The 16,543-nt window shown below is 49.3% G+C and overlaps 2 protein-coding genes and 1 long non-coding RNA gene across 6 annotated transcripts in view; 2 read left to right on the forward strand and 1 right to left on the reverse strand.

Moving 5' to 3' along the window:
- Nucleotides 1–2,302, forward strand: part of FAM120A (constitutive coactivator of PPAR-gamma-like protein 1) — a 113,281-nt gene extending 110,979 nt beyond the window's left edge. For both annotated transcript variants that reach the window (XM_021088177.1, XM_021088178.1), the window contains one exon: nucleotides 381–2,302. In XM_021088177.1, the coding sequence (XP_020943836.1) occupies nucleotides 381–692 (312 nt within the window). In that variant the 3' untranslated portion in view covers nucleotides 693–2,302. The remainder of the gene's footprint in view (nucleotides 1–380) is intronic.
- Nucleotides 5,740–16,264, reverse strand: LOC106509726. The gene is made up of 4 exons (XR_002342934.1): nucleotides 16,157–16,264; nucleotides 14,446–14,597; nucleotides 8,768–8,878; nucleotides 5,740–6,631 (listed from the first exon to the last, which is right to left on the reverse strand). It is a non-coding gene; the product is annotated as an uncharacterized LOC106509726 (long non-coding RNA).
- PHF2 (PHD finger protein 2) overlaps nucleotides 16,035–16,543 on the forward strand; it is a 90,205-nt gene continuing 89,696 nt past the window's right edge. For 2 of the 3 annotated variants that reach the window (XM_021088181.1, XM_021088180.1), the window contains exon 1: nucleotides 16,035–16,204. In XM_021088181.1, the coding sequence (XP_020943840.1) occupies nucleotides 16,107–16,204 (98 nt within the window). In that variant the 5' untranslated portion in view covers nucleotides 16,035–16,106. The remainder of the gene's footprint in view (nucleotides 16,205–16,543) is intronic. The other variant, XM_021088179.1, reaches the window with a different exon arrangement.

The following is a 16,543-nucleotide window of genomic DNA, read 5'->3' on the forward strand; positions in this document are numbered from 1 at the left end:
TCAGCTGTGTACAGAATGTACAGAGTATGTAATAGATAATATTAATAATTCTATAATAGATAATAGAAGCTATGGAGAGTAGCATGCATAGAGTATGTCATAGAATCCCTAGAGTTGATAGAGTATAAAAAGAATAAGCAGCATTTAGAGGTTATTATAGACTGTGGCATGTACAGAGTATGTAATGGAATGCAGAGACTGGAGAGTACAAAGCATGTGGAATGCGTAGGGTGGAGCGTACATACAACGAGGGCCACGGCCGCGTACCCACTGAATTTTATGCTTATATCTGCAGTGAGTGTCAACAGGCTTCCGTGTCTCCTCTCTCCCGCTGTTTATCAAAAGCTGCCTTACCGCTCACTGTCCCTCATTTTCAATAGGGCAAGCCTCCCTATGCTGCTTCAGCAGAAGAAGTGGCCAAAGAACTGAAGTCGAGATCCGGAGAGTCTAAATCCTCCGCTGTGTCTTCAGACGGGTCCCTGGCCGAGAACGGAGCAGTGGCTGAGGAGAAGCCAGCTCCCCAGATGAATGGGAGCACGGGCGACGCCAGGGCCCCCAGCCACTCGGAAAGTGCCTTGAACAATGACTCTAAGACGTGCAATACAAATCCTCACTTAAATGCACTAAGTACAGACAGTGCTTGCCGTAGAGCTGATGCTCTGGAGGCAGCTGTCTTAAAGAAAGAAGAGTAAACTTATTTTTTATAGAGGGTGAAGGATGCTGGAAGGGTAAGGATTAGGAATATCTGGAGAGAAAGAGAGCCTACAGTTATGTACATTTTTTCCTTTCCGTAAGAGAAAAATGAGGACTTTGGAAATTCGGATCCCTCTTTGATATCAGAGATTTAAACAACACATTTTTAGTTTTAACCAGTTGTAGTCAAAATGCTACAATAAAACAAAAAGAGAGAAAGAAAATGAAGAGCATTTGACTCCCACACTTAAAATGAAGTACACACAAAGTTTAAACTGGTTATGACAAAAGCCTATAGTTGTGTTTCTTGAACTTATAAAGAAAACAAATTTTGGCAGTCTTTAAGTATATATAGCTTAAAATATCATTTTTAGCATTTGGCACCATATGTATGCCATTATCTTTGATTTTTGCATTACTGTTCACAAGAAAGCTTTGTCTAAGGCTTTGATTTTATGATTATGAAAGAAATAAGGCACAACCACAGTTTTTCTTTCTTACTTAAATTTCATCACTGTTGATGTGGTTCTTTTGTGTTTAAAAAAAAAAAGTGCAACTATCAAAACTAAAAAAATTATAGAGTAATATTGCCGTTCTGCTGATTTTAAATATACAGTACATCATACATACTTTACAAGCAAGTTAATGGAGATAAAGTTGAAATCATAGAAGATGCAAATGACCTTTCAAAATCAACACAATGTGTTCTGAAACTTTTCGTGACTTAATACCATGCATCTGTGATCAATGAACTATGTGGTTTTGAATCGGATGTAGACCATTAGTGCTACTACTTGAGCTAAACTTCTGCATGGTTCATAATTTTTAAAGTGTGTAGTTAATATTATGCATGTTATTGTCCTTTCTTCCATTCTTACCAGTATGTGCCCATTTGCAAAACAAAAATGCAGATAATCAGTAATAGTCCTATAAAAGATGTTAACTCTGTTTAGTCATTGACTGATCTTGCTCTAACCTTAAAATTTCGTGATTATTGACCTCTGTTGCATTTATTCTAAAACCCCCCAAAATTATCTAGCTGTTTCGAATATCAACATTACCCTGGTGTACTCACTGCTGTATGCATTATTGTTCTTTGTTGCTGTTTTATGCCTTCATATTAGCAAAATATGAAATTCTGTGAAAAACAAAAAAAAAAAAATCCCTTTGATCTTTAAAAAAAAAAAAACAAAAAAAACAACCCCCCCTTCTGTAGCAGGAAACAAATTGCTTGTTCTTGAGAACTTTCCCATCAAGAATTTAGTAGAAGCAGGTATACTTATATCATTTTGATGTTTTTGTTAATGTTTCCAAACAATGTACTTTGAAATCAGAATCACTTCTTATTCGTTTTCATATAATTCTCCTGATGCTCTTCATCACACATTAGTGATCAGAAATGAGATGTAATTCCCCAATCCCTGCCCGCAAGACCTGAGTAGGATCTTTACTGTAAGTTGAAGGGAGTTTTGCCCTAACTCATGGATTGTGCAAGAATGAACTGCTGTTGGGTTTGACTGATTGTAGATGGGTTGTGGTGTGGTGTATCTGAAGGCTATTGAATGCAACTTACAATGCTTAATAAAAATCTTTATTCTTTTAGTATAAAGATGGTGTGGCTTTTAAATTCCTTGTAAAAACATACTTTTTACTGAGGTTGAATTGAGATTGAAACAGCTACTAAAGAGCATAGTAAAATAACCCAAATTTAGAAATATTTTGCCTATTGCAAGTAATTCCAGTTTTCTAACTCTAAAGGAACATTCATGGTTAAAATGCAAGTTATGTTAATGTCTGAGTGTCATAGTTACAAAAAAGACATGGAGTTCCTGCTGTGGTCCAGTGAGTTAAGAATCCAGTTGCAGCGGTTCGGGTGGCTGCAGAGGCATGGGTTCGATCCATGGCCAGCACAGTGTGTTAATGAATCCAGAGTGGTCTCGGCTGTGGCTCAGATTCAGTCCCTGGCCTGGAAGCTTCCATCTATCATGGATGTGGTCATTTTGTTAGAAAGAAAGACTTTCTCTTATTGAGCAGACTTAGAAATAGACATTTAGGAGTTCCCGTTGTGGCTCAGTGGAAACAAATCCAACTAGAATCCTTGAGGATACGGGTTCAATCCCTGGCCTCACTCAGTGGTTCGGTGATCTGGCATTACCATGAGGTGTGGTGTAGGTCACAGACACAGCTCAGATCCCGCTTTGCTGTGGCTGTGGCATAGGCCAGCAACTGCAGCTCCAATTTGACCCCTAGCCTGAGAGCCTCCATGTGCTGAGGGTTTGGCCCTAAAAAGCAAAAAAAAAAAAAAAAAAAAAAAAACACAAAAAAAACAAGAAATACATTCTATCTTGATTAAACCACTTAAAAAAAAAAAAAAAACAAGAACCATACCATATTCAGATTTATTTAGGTTTTTACCTAATGTCCTTTTTTGTTGTAGGATCTACCATGTATATTTAGTTGTCATGGCTCTTTAGGCTCTTTGTTGTGACAGTTTCTCAGACTTTCCTTGTTTTTGATGATCTTGTGACAGTCTTGGTCAGATATTTTGTTGACTGTCCTTCAGCTGTGATTTGTCTAATTTTTTTTCAGGAATGAGCTGGGGTAGGCTAGATAAAATTAACTTGCCTTAACACCTTGATGGCAGCCTTGATCATCTGCTGAGTCTGTTGGTCAGCTCTCTTCCCTGTAAAGTTGCTGGCCCCTGCTCCTTTGCATACTGTGCTTTCCATGTGCAGCCCTTAATTAATCAAGGAGTGGGGAGTCATGCTTGAGTAGCTAGTAAATTCTTAGGAATTCTTGGGCATGGCAAATTGATCTCTTCCTCATTTCCCTGTGTTTTTACATCATTGAGTTCTGAGTCCTTTGCACAGGAGAGGGGTGAAAGGTGAGCATTGAATATATTTTATTGGTTATTTTGTGAGCATCCTTTGTGTTTCATGTGCTAATGACACCTTTAATGATGATACCCTAAGATAGGACATGCTTTTTTAGAAGCACTGTTCTAGGTGTTTTAGCTCATTTAATGCTCACAGCAATGCTCTCAGGATGACACTATTATTACCACCAAAGATGATTTTTAACTTATTGGAGGCCACACTGCTAGTGAGCGGTTATGACAGAATCCGAGCCAATTAGAGCCCACACTCAGCCTTGGAGGAGCCCTTTGGTCCAGCAATCCCCTCCTCCTGGCCTGCCCAGCTCCTAGGAAACCGCGTCATCGGGCAGTGCAAGGGGGTGGGGTGCGCGGGAGGGGAGTGGGCCACGCGGGAAAGATGAGGTGGGGTGTCAGAAGATGTGGTATCACGGATGCAAGGACTGCGGGCGCGCGCTCTCCGCCAACGGCGCGGAACCCGGGGGCGGAGAGGGGACAGCCGCCTCTGGGCCCCGCCGGCCCGGCCTCCAGGCGGAGGAGGGCGCGCCTGGGGAGCGCGCTTCCGGCCCTGCGTGGGGCGGGGCGGGGCCTTGCGCGGGGCGGCCCGTTCCCGCCCTGCCGGGGTGCGCGCGCACTCTCCCCTCCCATCCCCAGGCCCGCGTTCCGTCGCGTCCTGAGCTACGGCGCAGCCCAGGCCCGAAGCGGTCGGGGGAGGTCGGCCAGGGCCGCTTTGGCGTCCACACTGAGGGCGGCTGGAGCCGAATTCCACGCGCAGAGCGCCTTCCGGGTTCCCGGGGACCGCGAGGGCCAAGGGGAGTGGGCCAGGGTTTCCCCACGATCACCGCTCAAGTTCTTCGTTCCCCGGAGCCCGACGGCAGAAAACCCCGCCTGTGCCAGGGCTGGGCGCGCACGCCGCGTAACCCTGTAGCCCAGGACCCTGCGCTTCTGTGGGACTGACCACCGTCCCTAGTGCCTGAGCCGGTCTGTTGGTACGCAAACCCTGGCAGTTTTCCTGCTCCCGGCAGGTATGCAGACGCCAAATGCCCTTAACTTCCGCTCCTTCAGGCTGTGGCTCTGAATTTGGAGGAAACAAAGGCAAAACCAAGACCTCTCTTCCCTGACCCTTGTGGTCAGGTGTGTTGGGACGTAGGCTCCTCTGTGTTCATGTCACGCTCAGGTCCACTGCACCAAGGGCCACCGTGGCCCCCCGCCTTTACACTCCCTCGTCGTGAGAGGCAGTGGGAAGCAGAACGTCTTACAGAGACCACAGTTCTGGTGAGGACTCCCCACAGGGCTCACCCAGTCTGTGCCGGCAGCACGTTTTAATCCAGTGTCCACTGCAAACGCCTGGCAAGTTTTCTCCGTGGGACGGTCTCTCCAGGGAAGGTTGTGTTCTCAGTGCCACCTGCCTCTACCCCTAGATGCCAGCGATGCCTCCCTGCTATGAACCAGCACCACCCCCAACCCCACCCCGCACATTTCCTTGTCTTCATGGAGAACGGCTCAGTATTTTGGAGAGGGGAGAAGGACAGAGGTGCAGACCTGGGCATGAGGCAGAGGGAGGCCACACTTACTTGGGGACACTCTGGCCGGTCCTTCCCACATCGCTAGGATTGCAGGGGATGGCCTGAGTGGCATTCTCAAAAGTGAACTGTTCCCAAGGCTCAGGACCAGATTCTGATCCTGTCGTTGCCCCTACGACAATGTACACTCTCCTGGGGCAACAGCTTCTTTTCCTTTAAAAAAATAGCTTCTTAACAGATGTGATAAATTCGTTGGAGTAATAAAAAAATTTTTTTTAAATAGCTTTTTTTCTGTTTCAAAAGTAATATGCTTGTAGTAACTTTTAAAAATATAATAGGAGTTCCTGCTGTGGCCCACTGGGTTAAGAATCCGACTGAAGCAACTGGGATTGCTGCAGAGGTGTGGGTTCAAGCCCCAGCCCCGCCCAGTGGGTTGGCATAGGTCCCACCTGTTGTTCAAATTCACTTCCTGGCTCAGGAACTTCCATATGTGCAGGTGTGACCATAAAATTTTAAAACATTAATTTAAAACATTTAATTTTAAAACATTAAATTAAAAAAAATATATATATATACACACAAAAAGGAAAAACCACCATCCTGGGATGCCAGTAGTTAATATTTGGTCTTTGTCATATATACGCACGTGTGTGTGTGTAATATCAATATATAATTTTTTTACAGAAAATAATCAAGCCATCAGATATATTTTGTAACATTTTCCCCCATCTAGCATCATTTCATGGCTCGCTCTCTCCCCGCTGTTCTCCCTTAGCCCCAAGACTCCATGAGTGTCTGTGCCATGATGTACCTGCCCACCCAGTGTGGCTGGACATGGCTTTATTTGGACATCCCCCAATATTGATGGAGCATCTGCGTCGTGTACTGCCCTAGATCCCGAGGCTCAGAGAGCATCACAGGCCTGCCTTCATGGCATTCACAGGGGCTGGGGGAAGTGTACATGTGTACAAATAAGAATATTTCAGACAAGAAGATGAGGGAAATATGATGATGTGATGGGTGCATGGCAAGGAGGGCCTCTGGGATGTGGATGAGAAGGATGGTGGTCTTTGGAGGCTGGAGTCAGGCTTGGTCCTGGGACAGGGAGCAGTGGATGGAGAGAGTCCATGAGGGGGGTGGAAAGCCAGCACTGCAGGGTAAGGGCTCTAGGCCTGCTGGTGGGCCTTTAGAGGGGGTGTGACCAGTCTCCAGGTGGTCACAACCTGGGAGACATGCACACCCTACATGCATTTCACCAGAAGGCACACTTAAGGGTGGGCAGTGACAGTATCTTGGTCCTTAGTGCTGATCAAACCCTGACTTTCTGCTAGAATGCTGGAGAAAATGGGTTTCTGGTTTTCATCTGCATCGCTCTGATTACCAGTGAGGGTTGATATAGCCCTTCTTACGTTTACAGTGCCCTCAGTTTAGTATTTTCCAATTGAAAGAGAATGTCCAATGTCCTGGCTTTGTCATGATTCCAAAATCCCAGGCCAAGGCAAGAAATTAAGAAATAATTCACCTCATCCATATGATCGATCACCTGCAAGGACAAAGGGAGTTTCAGACACCTCCCTCCTAGCCCTCCCTCTCCTCCTCTGCCTCAGAGGGAGCCTCTTAGAGCAATGGGCACCAGCTCTTTCCTGATGTAGGTGTCCTCAAGAACAGCTCTTTGGAGTTCCTGTTGTGGCGCAGCAGAAACGAATCCAACTAGGAACCATGATGTTGAAGGTCTGATCCCTGGCCTCGCTCAGTGAGTTAAGGATCCGGCGTTTCTGTAATCTGTGGTATAGGTTGCAGACGCGGCTCGAATCTGGTGTTGCTGTGGCTGTGACTGTGGCTGTGGCGCAGGCCAGCAGCAACAGCTCCGATTCAACGCCTAGCCTGGGAACTTCCATACGCCACAGGTGTGGCCCTAAAAGGACAAAAAGGCAATAACAAAAAAAGAATAACTGTCTCTTCTGGGAACCTTATTCTACCCTCAGATTTCCTGAGAGTAACTAATTCATTGCTCCCCTTTTACTCCTTAATCTCAACTTGGTAGAGTGAACCCTGGGGAGGCCACTTTGCTGGGAGCTGTACCTTTGTCCTGCCCATGCGGGCCTAGGCTGTTGAATGCTTGTCCCCTACTCCTTTCCCTGTTAGCTCCCCAGCACAGCCTGGGTCACAGGTGCTCTGAGGACCTGCAGACAGGGCCAGAGCAGCTCTGCATTAGACGTTTCACCCTGTGTTGTAGGCTGGACTGTGTCCCCCAAATTCATATGTTGGAGCCCTGACTCCAGTCCCTCAGAATGGGACCTTATTTGGAAATATGGTTACTACAGATGTAAATAGGTTAGGACGAGGTCATGCTGGAGCAGGATGGATCCTAACCCAACAAATCTGGTGTCCCTAAAAAAGGGGGAACATTTGGACACAGAGACAGACACTCACAAAGGGACAAAATAGCCATGTATGGACTGGTGCTACCACAAGCCAAGGAACTACCAGAAGCTGTAGAGCTGCCTGGACTAGACCCTTCCAAGGGCGTTCAGAGGTAGCATATCCCTGCTGGCACCTTGATCTTGACTTCTGGCCTCTAGAACCCTGAGATAACACAGTCAACCAGTGGTACCTTGGCATGGCAGCCCCAGGAAGCTAATACACCCTGCCTGCCTCTGTCCTGGTAAGTGAAGACTGCGTTCTGCCCAGGGTCTCTGAAACCCTAGGGGATGAGGGGGGCACTGCTATCCCAGACCCTTAGCTGGGTGTGACTTAGCTTTGGCTGCATGTGTTTCTTTTTTCTTGACACCCATGAGAGTGACCAGAAGTGGCCCAGGCAGACCTGAATGCCAACAGTTCCACCTGGAATGAACCTGCCTCGTAATAAAGAACTATGGCCCTGCCTCTATGACAGGTGGAGGCTGATTTCAGGCTGAGGGTCTCGTCCTCCCCTGGTATTAACCCAGTGACCATACTTCTACACAAGTGCTCCCAAACCCCTGCATCTGGAGAGAAATATCTTGGGTCTTCCCTGCTTAGAGTGATCCTGGATTTCCATCAGTCCTTCTGTCCACCAAGGGTCTATTGGGGTGTACTTGCTGCTGAGGAGACAGCCATAAGCAGAACAGAGACCTCTCTGTACTGTGTCACTCGGCCTCAGTAGACAGTCAAGTGAAAAATGCACATGAGAAAAAGAATAAATCCGTGTGAAAATGCAACAGTGATGGTAATACACTTTATGAAGGGAAATGCGGGGGAAAGGAGGAACTTACTTTGGTGGAGGAATGTGTGGGTGTCCTCTGAGGAATAACATGAGGCTATGGTGGGAATGACCTTAGCAGAGCTTGAACTACTTCAGGGTGGATGCCCTGGTTGGCCTTAGCCTGCTGTGCCTGGCAGGCCCCGGCACCCATGACAAACCTAGCCAGATCTCGTCACACCACATCCACTTTTGGGCTTTGTGCATGTCCATCCCTCCATACCTGACCAACCCCAGTGTGGGCCATAGGAGTGTCACCCTCATCCCACTTGGACCAGAATAGCCATGTTTGTCCCTGTTCTAGTGCTTTATTAACACACCCTTTTGGATTATAAATTATATGGACACCCAGCTGAGAGGCTTTTTATCAACAAACTGCTTCCAAACATCACAGGGCCATCACAGAGATGGACAAGAAGAGCTCACTTTCATACCTACCAGAAAAACCCGGAGAGTTCTAAAGTTCTCATGGCTCACAGGTCTGGATCCGATCAGCTTGGTCCAGGTACCCCATGAAGGGCCTACTCTTAGAACTCTGCCTTACCAGATCTGTTACAAAAACATAAATCCAACCTTGAATTAGTATCTCCTTTCTGACATCTCCCCCCACCCCCAAGATAGCTATTAGTTGTTTGTCTCCTGCTCTGGCATATGAGCTCCTTGAAGGTAGAAACGGTGTCTGCCCTGTTCACTGCCGTAATATCTGCACTAGTGTGCCAACACACTGGATAACCTAGATTAAGGGAACACATTTTTAGAAACACACAACCTACTAAAACTGAATCATCAAGAAACAGAACGTCTCAACAGCTGTATCATCACTATCAAGGAGATTGAATCAATAACCAAAATGCTTCCAACAAAGAAAAGCCCAAGACCAGACCAGACAGCTTCACTGAATTCCACCACACTTTTTTTTTTTTTTTGTCTTTTTAGGGTCATACCCACGGCATATGGAAATTACAAGGCTAGGGGTCGAATCAGAGCCATAGCTGCTGGCCTATACCACAGCTCACAGCAACACCAGATCCTTAACCCACTGAGTGAGGCCAGGGATCGAACCTGTGTCCTCATGGATACTAGTCAGATTCGTTTCCACTGAGCCACGACGGGAACCCCATCATACTTTTAAAGAAAAATTACCACCAATCTTTCTTAAACTCCTCCCAGAAACTGACAAGGAGAGAACACTTCTAATCCTTTCTATGAAGCCAGCATTATCTTGATACAAAAGCCAGACAGAGACTTTGCAAAGAAGAAAACTACAAGGAATTCCTTTGTGGTGCAGCAGGTTAAAGAACTGGTGTTATCACTGCAGCAGCTCAAGTCCCTGCTGCTGTACAGGCTTGATCCTTGGCCCAGAAACTTCCACATACCTCGGAAGAAAAAGAAATAAAAAGCATTCAAATTAGGAAGAAGTAATATTATCTCTGTTCATAGATAAAATGATCGTATGTCAGATAAAATCATCAAGATTTAGGAACTCTAGGAGTTCCCGTCGTGACGCAGTGGTTAACGAATCCGACTAGGAACCATGAGGTTGCGGGTTCGATCCCTGCCCTTGCTCAGCGGGTTAACGATCCGGTGTTGCCGTGAACTGTGGTGTAGGTTGCAGATGCGGCTCGGATCCTGCGTTGCTGTGGCTCTGGCGTAGGCCGGTGGCTCCAGTTCCGATTCGACCCCTAGCCTGGGAACCTCCATATGCCGTGGGAGCGGCCCAAGAAATAGCAAAAAAAAAGACGAAAAAAAAAAAAAAAAAGATTTAGGAACTCTAAAGATTCCCCCAAATAACTATTGGAACTAAAAAACAATTTCAGCAAACTTGTGGGATACTAAATCAACACAATAATCAGTTTTGTTTTGAGTTGCCGTTGTGTCTCAGCAGAAACGAATCTGACTAGTATCCATGAGGATGTAGGTTCGGTTCCTGGCCTCACTCAGTGGGTTAAGGATCTAGCGTTTCCATGAGCTGTGGTGCAGTTTGAAGACGTCTCAGATCTGGCGTTGCTGTGGCTGTGGCATAGGCCAGCAGAACCTCCATATGCCATGGGTATGGTCCTAAAAAGACCAAAAAAAAAAAAAAAAATCAGTTTTGTTTACATACACTGAGAATAAACAATCCAAATAGAAAATTAGGAACACAATCCCACTTACAATAGCATCAAACAAATAAAATACCTAGAAATAAATTTAGCCAAGAAGACAAAACATTTCTATGCTGAAAACCACAAAACATTGCTGAAAGCAATTAACGAAGACACAAATAGCTCAGTGGGTTACAGATCTAGCATTGCTGTGGCTGTGGCATAGGCCTGCAGCTGTAGCTCCGATTCAACCCCTAGCCTGGGAACCTCCATATGCTGCAGGTGTGGCCCTAAAAAGACCAACCCCCCCACACACAAATAAATGGAAAGACATCCCATGTTCATGTATCACAAGACTTACTGTTGTTAAGATGTCAACATTACAGATTCAACACAATCCCTGTCAAAATTCCAACAGCCCTTTTTGCAGAAATGGAGAGGCCAGTCCCCAAGTTAATATGGAATTGTAAGGGGTCCAGAAGAGCTAAAACAATCTTGAAAAAGAAGAGCTCAGTTGGAAATCTCCCACTTCCTGATTTCAAAACTTACTATGAAGCTAAACACAATACTGTGGTACTGGCATAAAGATATACATACAAACCAATGAAATACAATAGAGAGCCCAGAAATAAATCCTTGTCCATATGGTCAAATGATTTTTGACAAGAGTGATAATTCAATGGGCGAAAGGACAGTCCTGATTTCAACAAAAGGTGCTGGGAAAACTGGATACTCACATGCAAAAGAACTAAGTTGGACCCTTACTTCACACCCTATCTATACAAAACTTAATTGAAAATGGATTGCAGTCCTAAACTTAAGAACTAAAACCACGAAACTCTTAGATGAAAACATAGTGGGAAATTCATGACATCGGATTGGCAGTGATTTCTTGAATATAACATCAAATGCACAGGCAACAAAGGAATAGATGAACTGGGCTTCATCAAAATTAAAAACTTGTTCTCTGGTGGCCTAGTGGGTTACGGATCTAGCATCGTTGGAGTTCCTGCCTTGGCTCAGCAGTTAAAGAACCCGACTGGTATCCGTGAGGACGCAGGTTCGAGCCCCGGCTTCACTCAGTGGGTTAAGGACCTGGCATTGCCGTGAGCTGTGGTGTAGGCTGCAGACATGGCTCAGATCCAGCATTGCTGTGGCTGTGGTGTAGGCCGGACCTATAGCTCCAATTCGATCCCTAGCCTGGGAACCTCCATGTGCTGCGGGTGTGGCCCTAAAAAGACAACATGCATACACACACACACACAACACAACACAGAAGGATCTAGTGTTGTCACTGCTGTGGCTTGAGTTTGATTCCTGGCCCTGGAACTTCTGCATGGTGTGGGTGTGGCAAAAAAACACACATTAGGATGACTATATTAAAAGAAAAAACACGCACACACACCCCAAGAAAGAAAGAAAACCCCAAATCAGAAAATGATGTGTTGATAAAGATGTGGAGGAATTAGAACACTTGTGCATTGTTGGTGGGAATGTAAAATGGTGAAGCAGCTGTGGAAAACAGTATGGTGGTTACTCCAAAGTTTAAAAATAGAATTACCATGATTCAGCAATTTCACTTCTGGGTATATACACAAAAGAAGTGGAAGCAGGGACTTGAAGAGATATTTGTATACCTATATTCATAGCCAAGTGTCCATTGACAATGAACAGAGAAACCAAATGTCGTGTATTTATACCATGAAGTATCATTTGGTTTTAAAAAGGAAGGAAATTCTGACCATACTACACCATGGACGAAACTTGAGGACATTCTACTAAGTGAAGGAAGCATCACAAAAGGACAAATGCTGTATGATGCCACTCACACAAGGGCCCTAGAGTAGTCAAATTCATGGAGACATGAAGTAGAATGCCGGTTGCTAGGGGCTGGAGGTGGGGGTATCGAAGAATTAGTGTTTGGTGGGGTCAGGATTTCAGTTTGGGAAGATGACAAGTTGTAGTGATGGATGATGGTGATGGCTGCACAATATTGTGAATGTACTTAATATCACAGAGCTGTACACTTAAAAATGGTTAAAATGGTAAATTTTCTGTTGCTATAATTAAAAAAGACAAAACCCACAAGAAACCCTGCACCTGCGTTCAGAACACTTTGTTGAGTGAATAAACACATATGGAAGATGCTGGTTTTCCATTGGATAATTTTGTGAATAAAACACATCTTGGCCTCAGATGCTCACTGTAGGGTGTGCTGTAGTCGTGCTTTGCCAGAGAGCCAGGGTGGAGGGGCAGTGCGTGGGCCATGTAGCTAGGGAGCCCACCTGCCTCTCCCCTCCAGCATGCTAGGCCGCTTGGGGTGGGTGGTGAGGTCTGGAGGCTTGCACAGCCTAGTGGATGCTGCGCAGTGGGGGATGGGTCAAACTTGTTGAGGCAAGGGGCAGACCATGCGAAAGGGCCATAGAACTTAGGGCAGCCGAGGACCAAAGACATTCCCCTCCTCTCTGGGTCCTTACAAATAAGTTCCCTTCATTCTCCTTCCCTGCCTCACCCCTTCTAGGCCTCTGCTTCCAGTGCTCCACCTCTGCCCAACCCCCACCCTGTGCCTGTTCCCCAGGGCACTGTGGTGCCCAGGCCCCTCTATGTGTCAATGTCTCTCTTTACTGCAATATGAGCTGCACAAGACTTGGGGCTGCTGAGTGCTCCATTGCTAGTCCACTGCTCGGCACACAGCAGGTGCTCAATACATGTTGACGTAAATGAATGAGAGAGGGGGAGGACGCAGAGAAGAGGCAGGCTTTCTGATGGGGGATAAAGGGGAAGTCATAGTGAGAAACCAAAGAGAGGAAGAGTCTGGGACCCATATTGAGACTTATTTTAGTCTGTAGTTGGCAGGCAGCCTTGGAAAAGCTTTGAGTAACAGAAGTGTCTCAGTGGACACTTCCAGAAGCAAGTTGACACAGCTATAGACAGTGGAGTCCTGGAAGGCAGGGGGTGGAGGTGGACGGGTAGGGTGGCTGGACCCATCAGAGGTCAGCAGTGAATGACTTGGAGTGGGAGGCGCCCATGCCGAATGTATGTGCTCAGGAGCTGACTGAGGGGCGGCAGAGTAGGCTCAGGCCCTGGAGAAGTCTGGGTTCCTGGCTTGCTCCTTCCTCTCACCAGCCAGCTGACTTCCTCCATGAGGCATTCAACTGCTTTGAGCCTCGGTATTCACTTCTGGAAAATGGCACCAATACTATACCTCTCCATGACACCTGTCTATATACCTATTTCTAAAGTGGCAGCGATAATGCCTAAGGTGTCAGTGTGAATGCTGAGTACATAACAATCACTACCTAGGGGATATGCTAAGCGCTTTACAAGCAGTTGGGTGAGTTCTAGTCCATGTCTGTGAAGAACTAAGCACCGTGCACTGTACCTGGTATGCATTTGATAAATGCTGGGTATCTGTTATCATTATTTGTAAAGTAGGAAAGGAAAGTGTCAGAGATGAGGGCTCCCTGCAAGTTAGCTTCCCCTGCACCATAGTCAGGTTGGTCTCCAGAAGTTTCTGGCTCTGATGGATGACTGACTGGGGGATGTGGATATTTCTAGGTTAAGTGCTTCCTGTACCACCGTGGGGGAAGGCAACTCAGCACTGCCCAGGCCCAGCTCTTTGGGTCTCCTTGCAGACTCTGATCTGCAGGCTGAGTACTGTTTATCTGCACCAATTCACATGAGGGTGATAATGATGGACAATGCTTAATAGTTACTCCTTACCCTAGGTCATCCAGGCTGTAACCAGGAAGAAGGACTCAGGACGGGAGGGTGACAGCTGGAATTCAGGTAGGAAGGCTTTACGGTGCTCCAGATCCTGAGCAGCTCACCAGGGTGTGAGAGGGTGAGGAGGGGGGGATAATCCCTTTCTTACCCCTTCTCCAGTTTCTTTCTCCCACTGTCACTCCCTCCTAGCTAAGGCCCTGCCCTGGGCACTACCAAGGCTGTGACTGAGGGATTGTCTTTTGGGGAAAGGTGGCTGACCATGTGAGGGTAGATTTTGACTCAGGAGGAGGGAGGACCTCAACTTACAATTGGAGCAAGTGGCCCTTAGCAGCTGCAGGCCTCGGCTGAGTGTCTGTTAAAGGTGCTTCTGTGAGGTGAGCTGCCCCAGGTTTCCTGCCTCAAGTCTGGAATTCTGTGCTTGTGGTGGCCAGCATCTCCCAGCAACATGCAGATTTTGCCTGGGGAGGGTGGAGAAGAAGCACAGAGTGAGAGAGCGTAGACAGATTCCTTCCTCTGAATTAGGAGCCAGCTCTGCTCTGGCATACTGAAATGAGGCCCCATGGATGCAGCAGCTAGGAGTGGGGCTGGGGAGAGCCCGCTATAGAATATGCCTTGGGAAAAAGATCCCTCAGAGCCAGGTCCCCTCCCCGTCTTACACTAAAGATCCTGACCATCCCAGGTGAGGTGGAAGGACCGCTCCAGGGCAAAGGCCCAGATCCACACTGGAGCACCTCTTCGGTGTCCCCCTTCCTCCTACATCCTTGTTGCCACCAGCAGAACTCAAGCAATTGGGGACACAGACAGGAGGCCTGGAACCTGCTGTTCTGCCTGCATCTTAGGTCTCCGGGGCTTGAGGGCTCTGACCAGGGCTCCTGGGCAGCTCAGATTCCAGGTAACTGTTTTCTCTTTATAGGGCTGACTCGTGCCAGCACGCTCCGGGTCCCCTAAATTCTGTGCTCCTCTGAGGGCTGAGCATCAAGGGAAGTCCAGAGTGAGGGAGGGTGGGCTGTCCTCAGCCAGGAATGAAGGGGAAAGAGAAGTTGTATTCCAGCCAGAAATTCAGTAGGGCGAGGTGGTGATGAGGGCACAGGAGGAACCCCCCTGGCTGTCCCCTGCCCCACTGCTGTATCACAAGAAAGTTAGAGCCAAGTAGTTGCTCCTCAGCCTTCTGAACCAGGAAGGACGCCCTCGGGGTCTCACCCCACACCCAGGGGGTCTCCCAGCCCTGCCCTTCCCCCTGGTCCCCTCAGTCCAGCCTCTCCGCGGGGACTCCCCCCACCCACCCGACGCCCCCCGCGCCCATCTTCTTCCAGGTGACGGTCTTCCAGCCACCCTCTTCCCTGGCTGGGGTTCCCAGCCCACCTTCTCCTTTGGAGGGGTTTCCCAGCCCACCTTTTCCCCTGGCAGGGTCTCCTCAGCCCCCCTTCTTTCCCTGCAGGTCCCCGACCCACCTTCTCCTGGCAGGCTCCCCGGTCCTTTTTCTCCCCTGGCAGGGTCCCCCCGGCCCACTTTCTCCCCGGCGGGGTACCCCGGCCCGCCTTCCCCGCGGTCCCCGGCCCGCCTTCCCGCGGCGGCAGCGGCGGCCCAGGCTGGCGGGCGGAGGCGGCGCCACCCGGGGCGCTGACGTAGAGGCCGCTCGGCGGCCGGGGGTCCCTTCGGTGGGGCCGCGGCTCCCCGCCCGCCGCCCCGCGCGTCCATTCCCTTTTGTGTCCCGCGCGCGGCCCGTCCCCCGCGCACACTCGCGCCCTGCGCCCCACGGGCCGGCGGGCGGCTCCCGGCGCGGCCCTGTACCGCGCGCCCCGCTTTGTGTGGACGCGCCGGCCGGGTGCGCGCGGGCTGTCGTGCGCCCCCGGCCCCGTCCCCGGCCCCGGCCCCGGCCCCGGCCCCGGCCCCCGCCCGGCCCGGCCCGCCCGGCCCGACCCGGGAGCGCAGCGCGGGCCGCGGGGCGGGCGGGCGGCGCGGCGAACATGGCGACGGTGCCCGTGTACTGCGTCTGCCGGCTCCCCTACGACGTTACCCGCTTCATGATCGAGTGCGACGCCTGCAAGGACTGGTTCCACGGCAGGTGAGCGCGCAGCCGCCCGGTTCCGGCCCCGGCCCCCGGCCCCGGCTCGGGCCCTGGCCCCCGGCCCCGGCCCGGCCCCGGCAGCGCTCCGCAGGCCCCCGCCCGCCGCCTCCCGCCGGCCGCGCGCCCTTTTGTGCCCGGGGCGGGGGCCGGGGCCGGGCGGGCGCCCCTCGCTGCCGCCGCGCACAAAGCGGGCCCGCGGGGGGCGACGGGCGGGGGCCGCGCCGGGAAGTTGGGGCGCCCGGCCGGCCCGGCTGCCTGACAGCGGGGCCGCGGAGGCCGGGCTCCGGAGGCCCAGGCCCAGCGCCCGCCGCCTCCCCCGCGAAGTTGCAGGAACTT

Source organism: Sus scrofa, chromosome 3 (genome assembly GCF_000003025.6).
Source record: "Sus scrofa isolate TJ Tabasco breed Duroc chromosome 3, Sscrofa11.1, whole genome shotgun sequence".
NCBI classification, from domain to species: Eukaryota; Metazoa; Chordata; class Mammalia; order Artiodactyla; family Suidae; genus Sus; species Sus scrofa.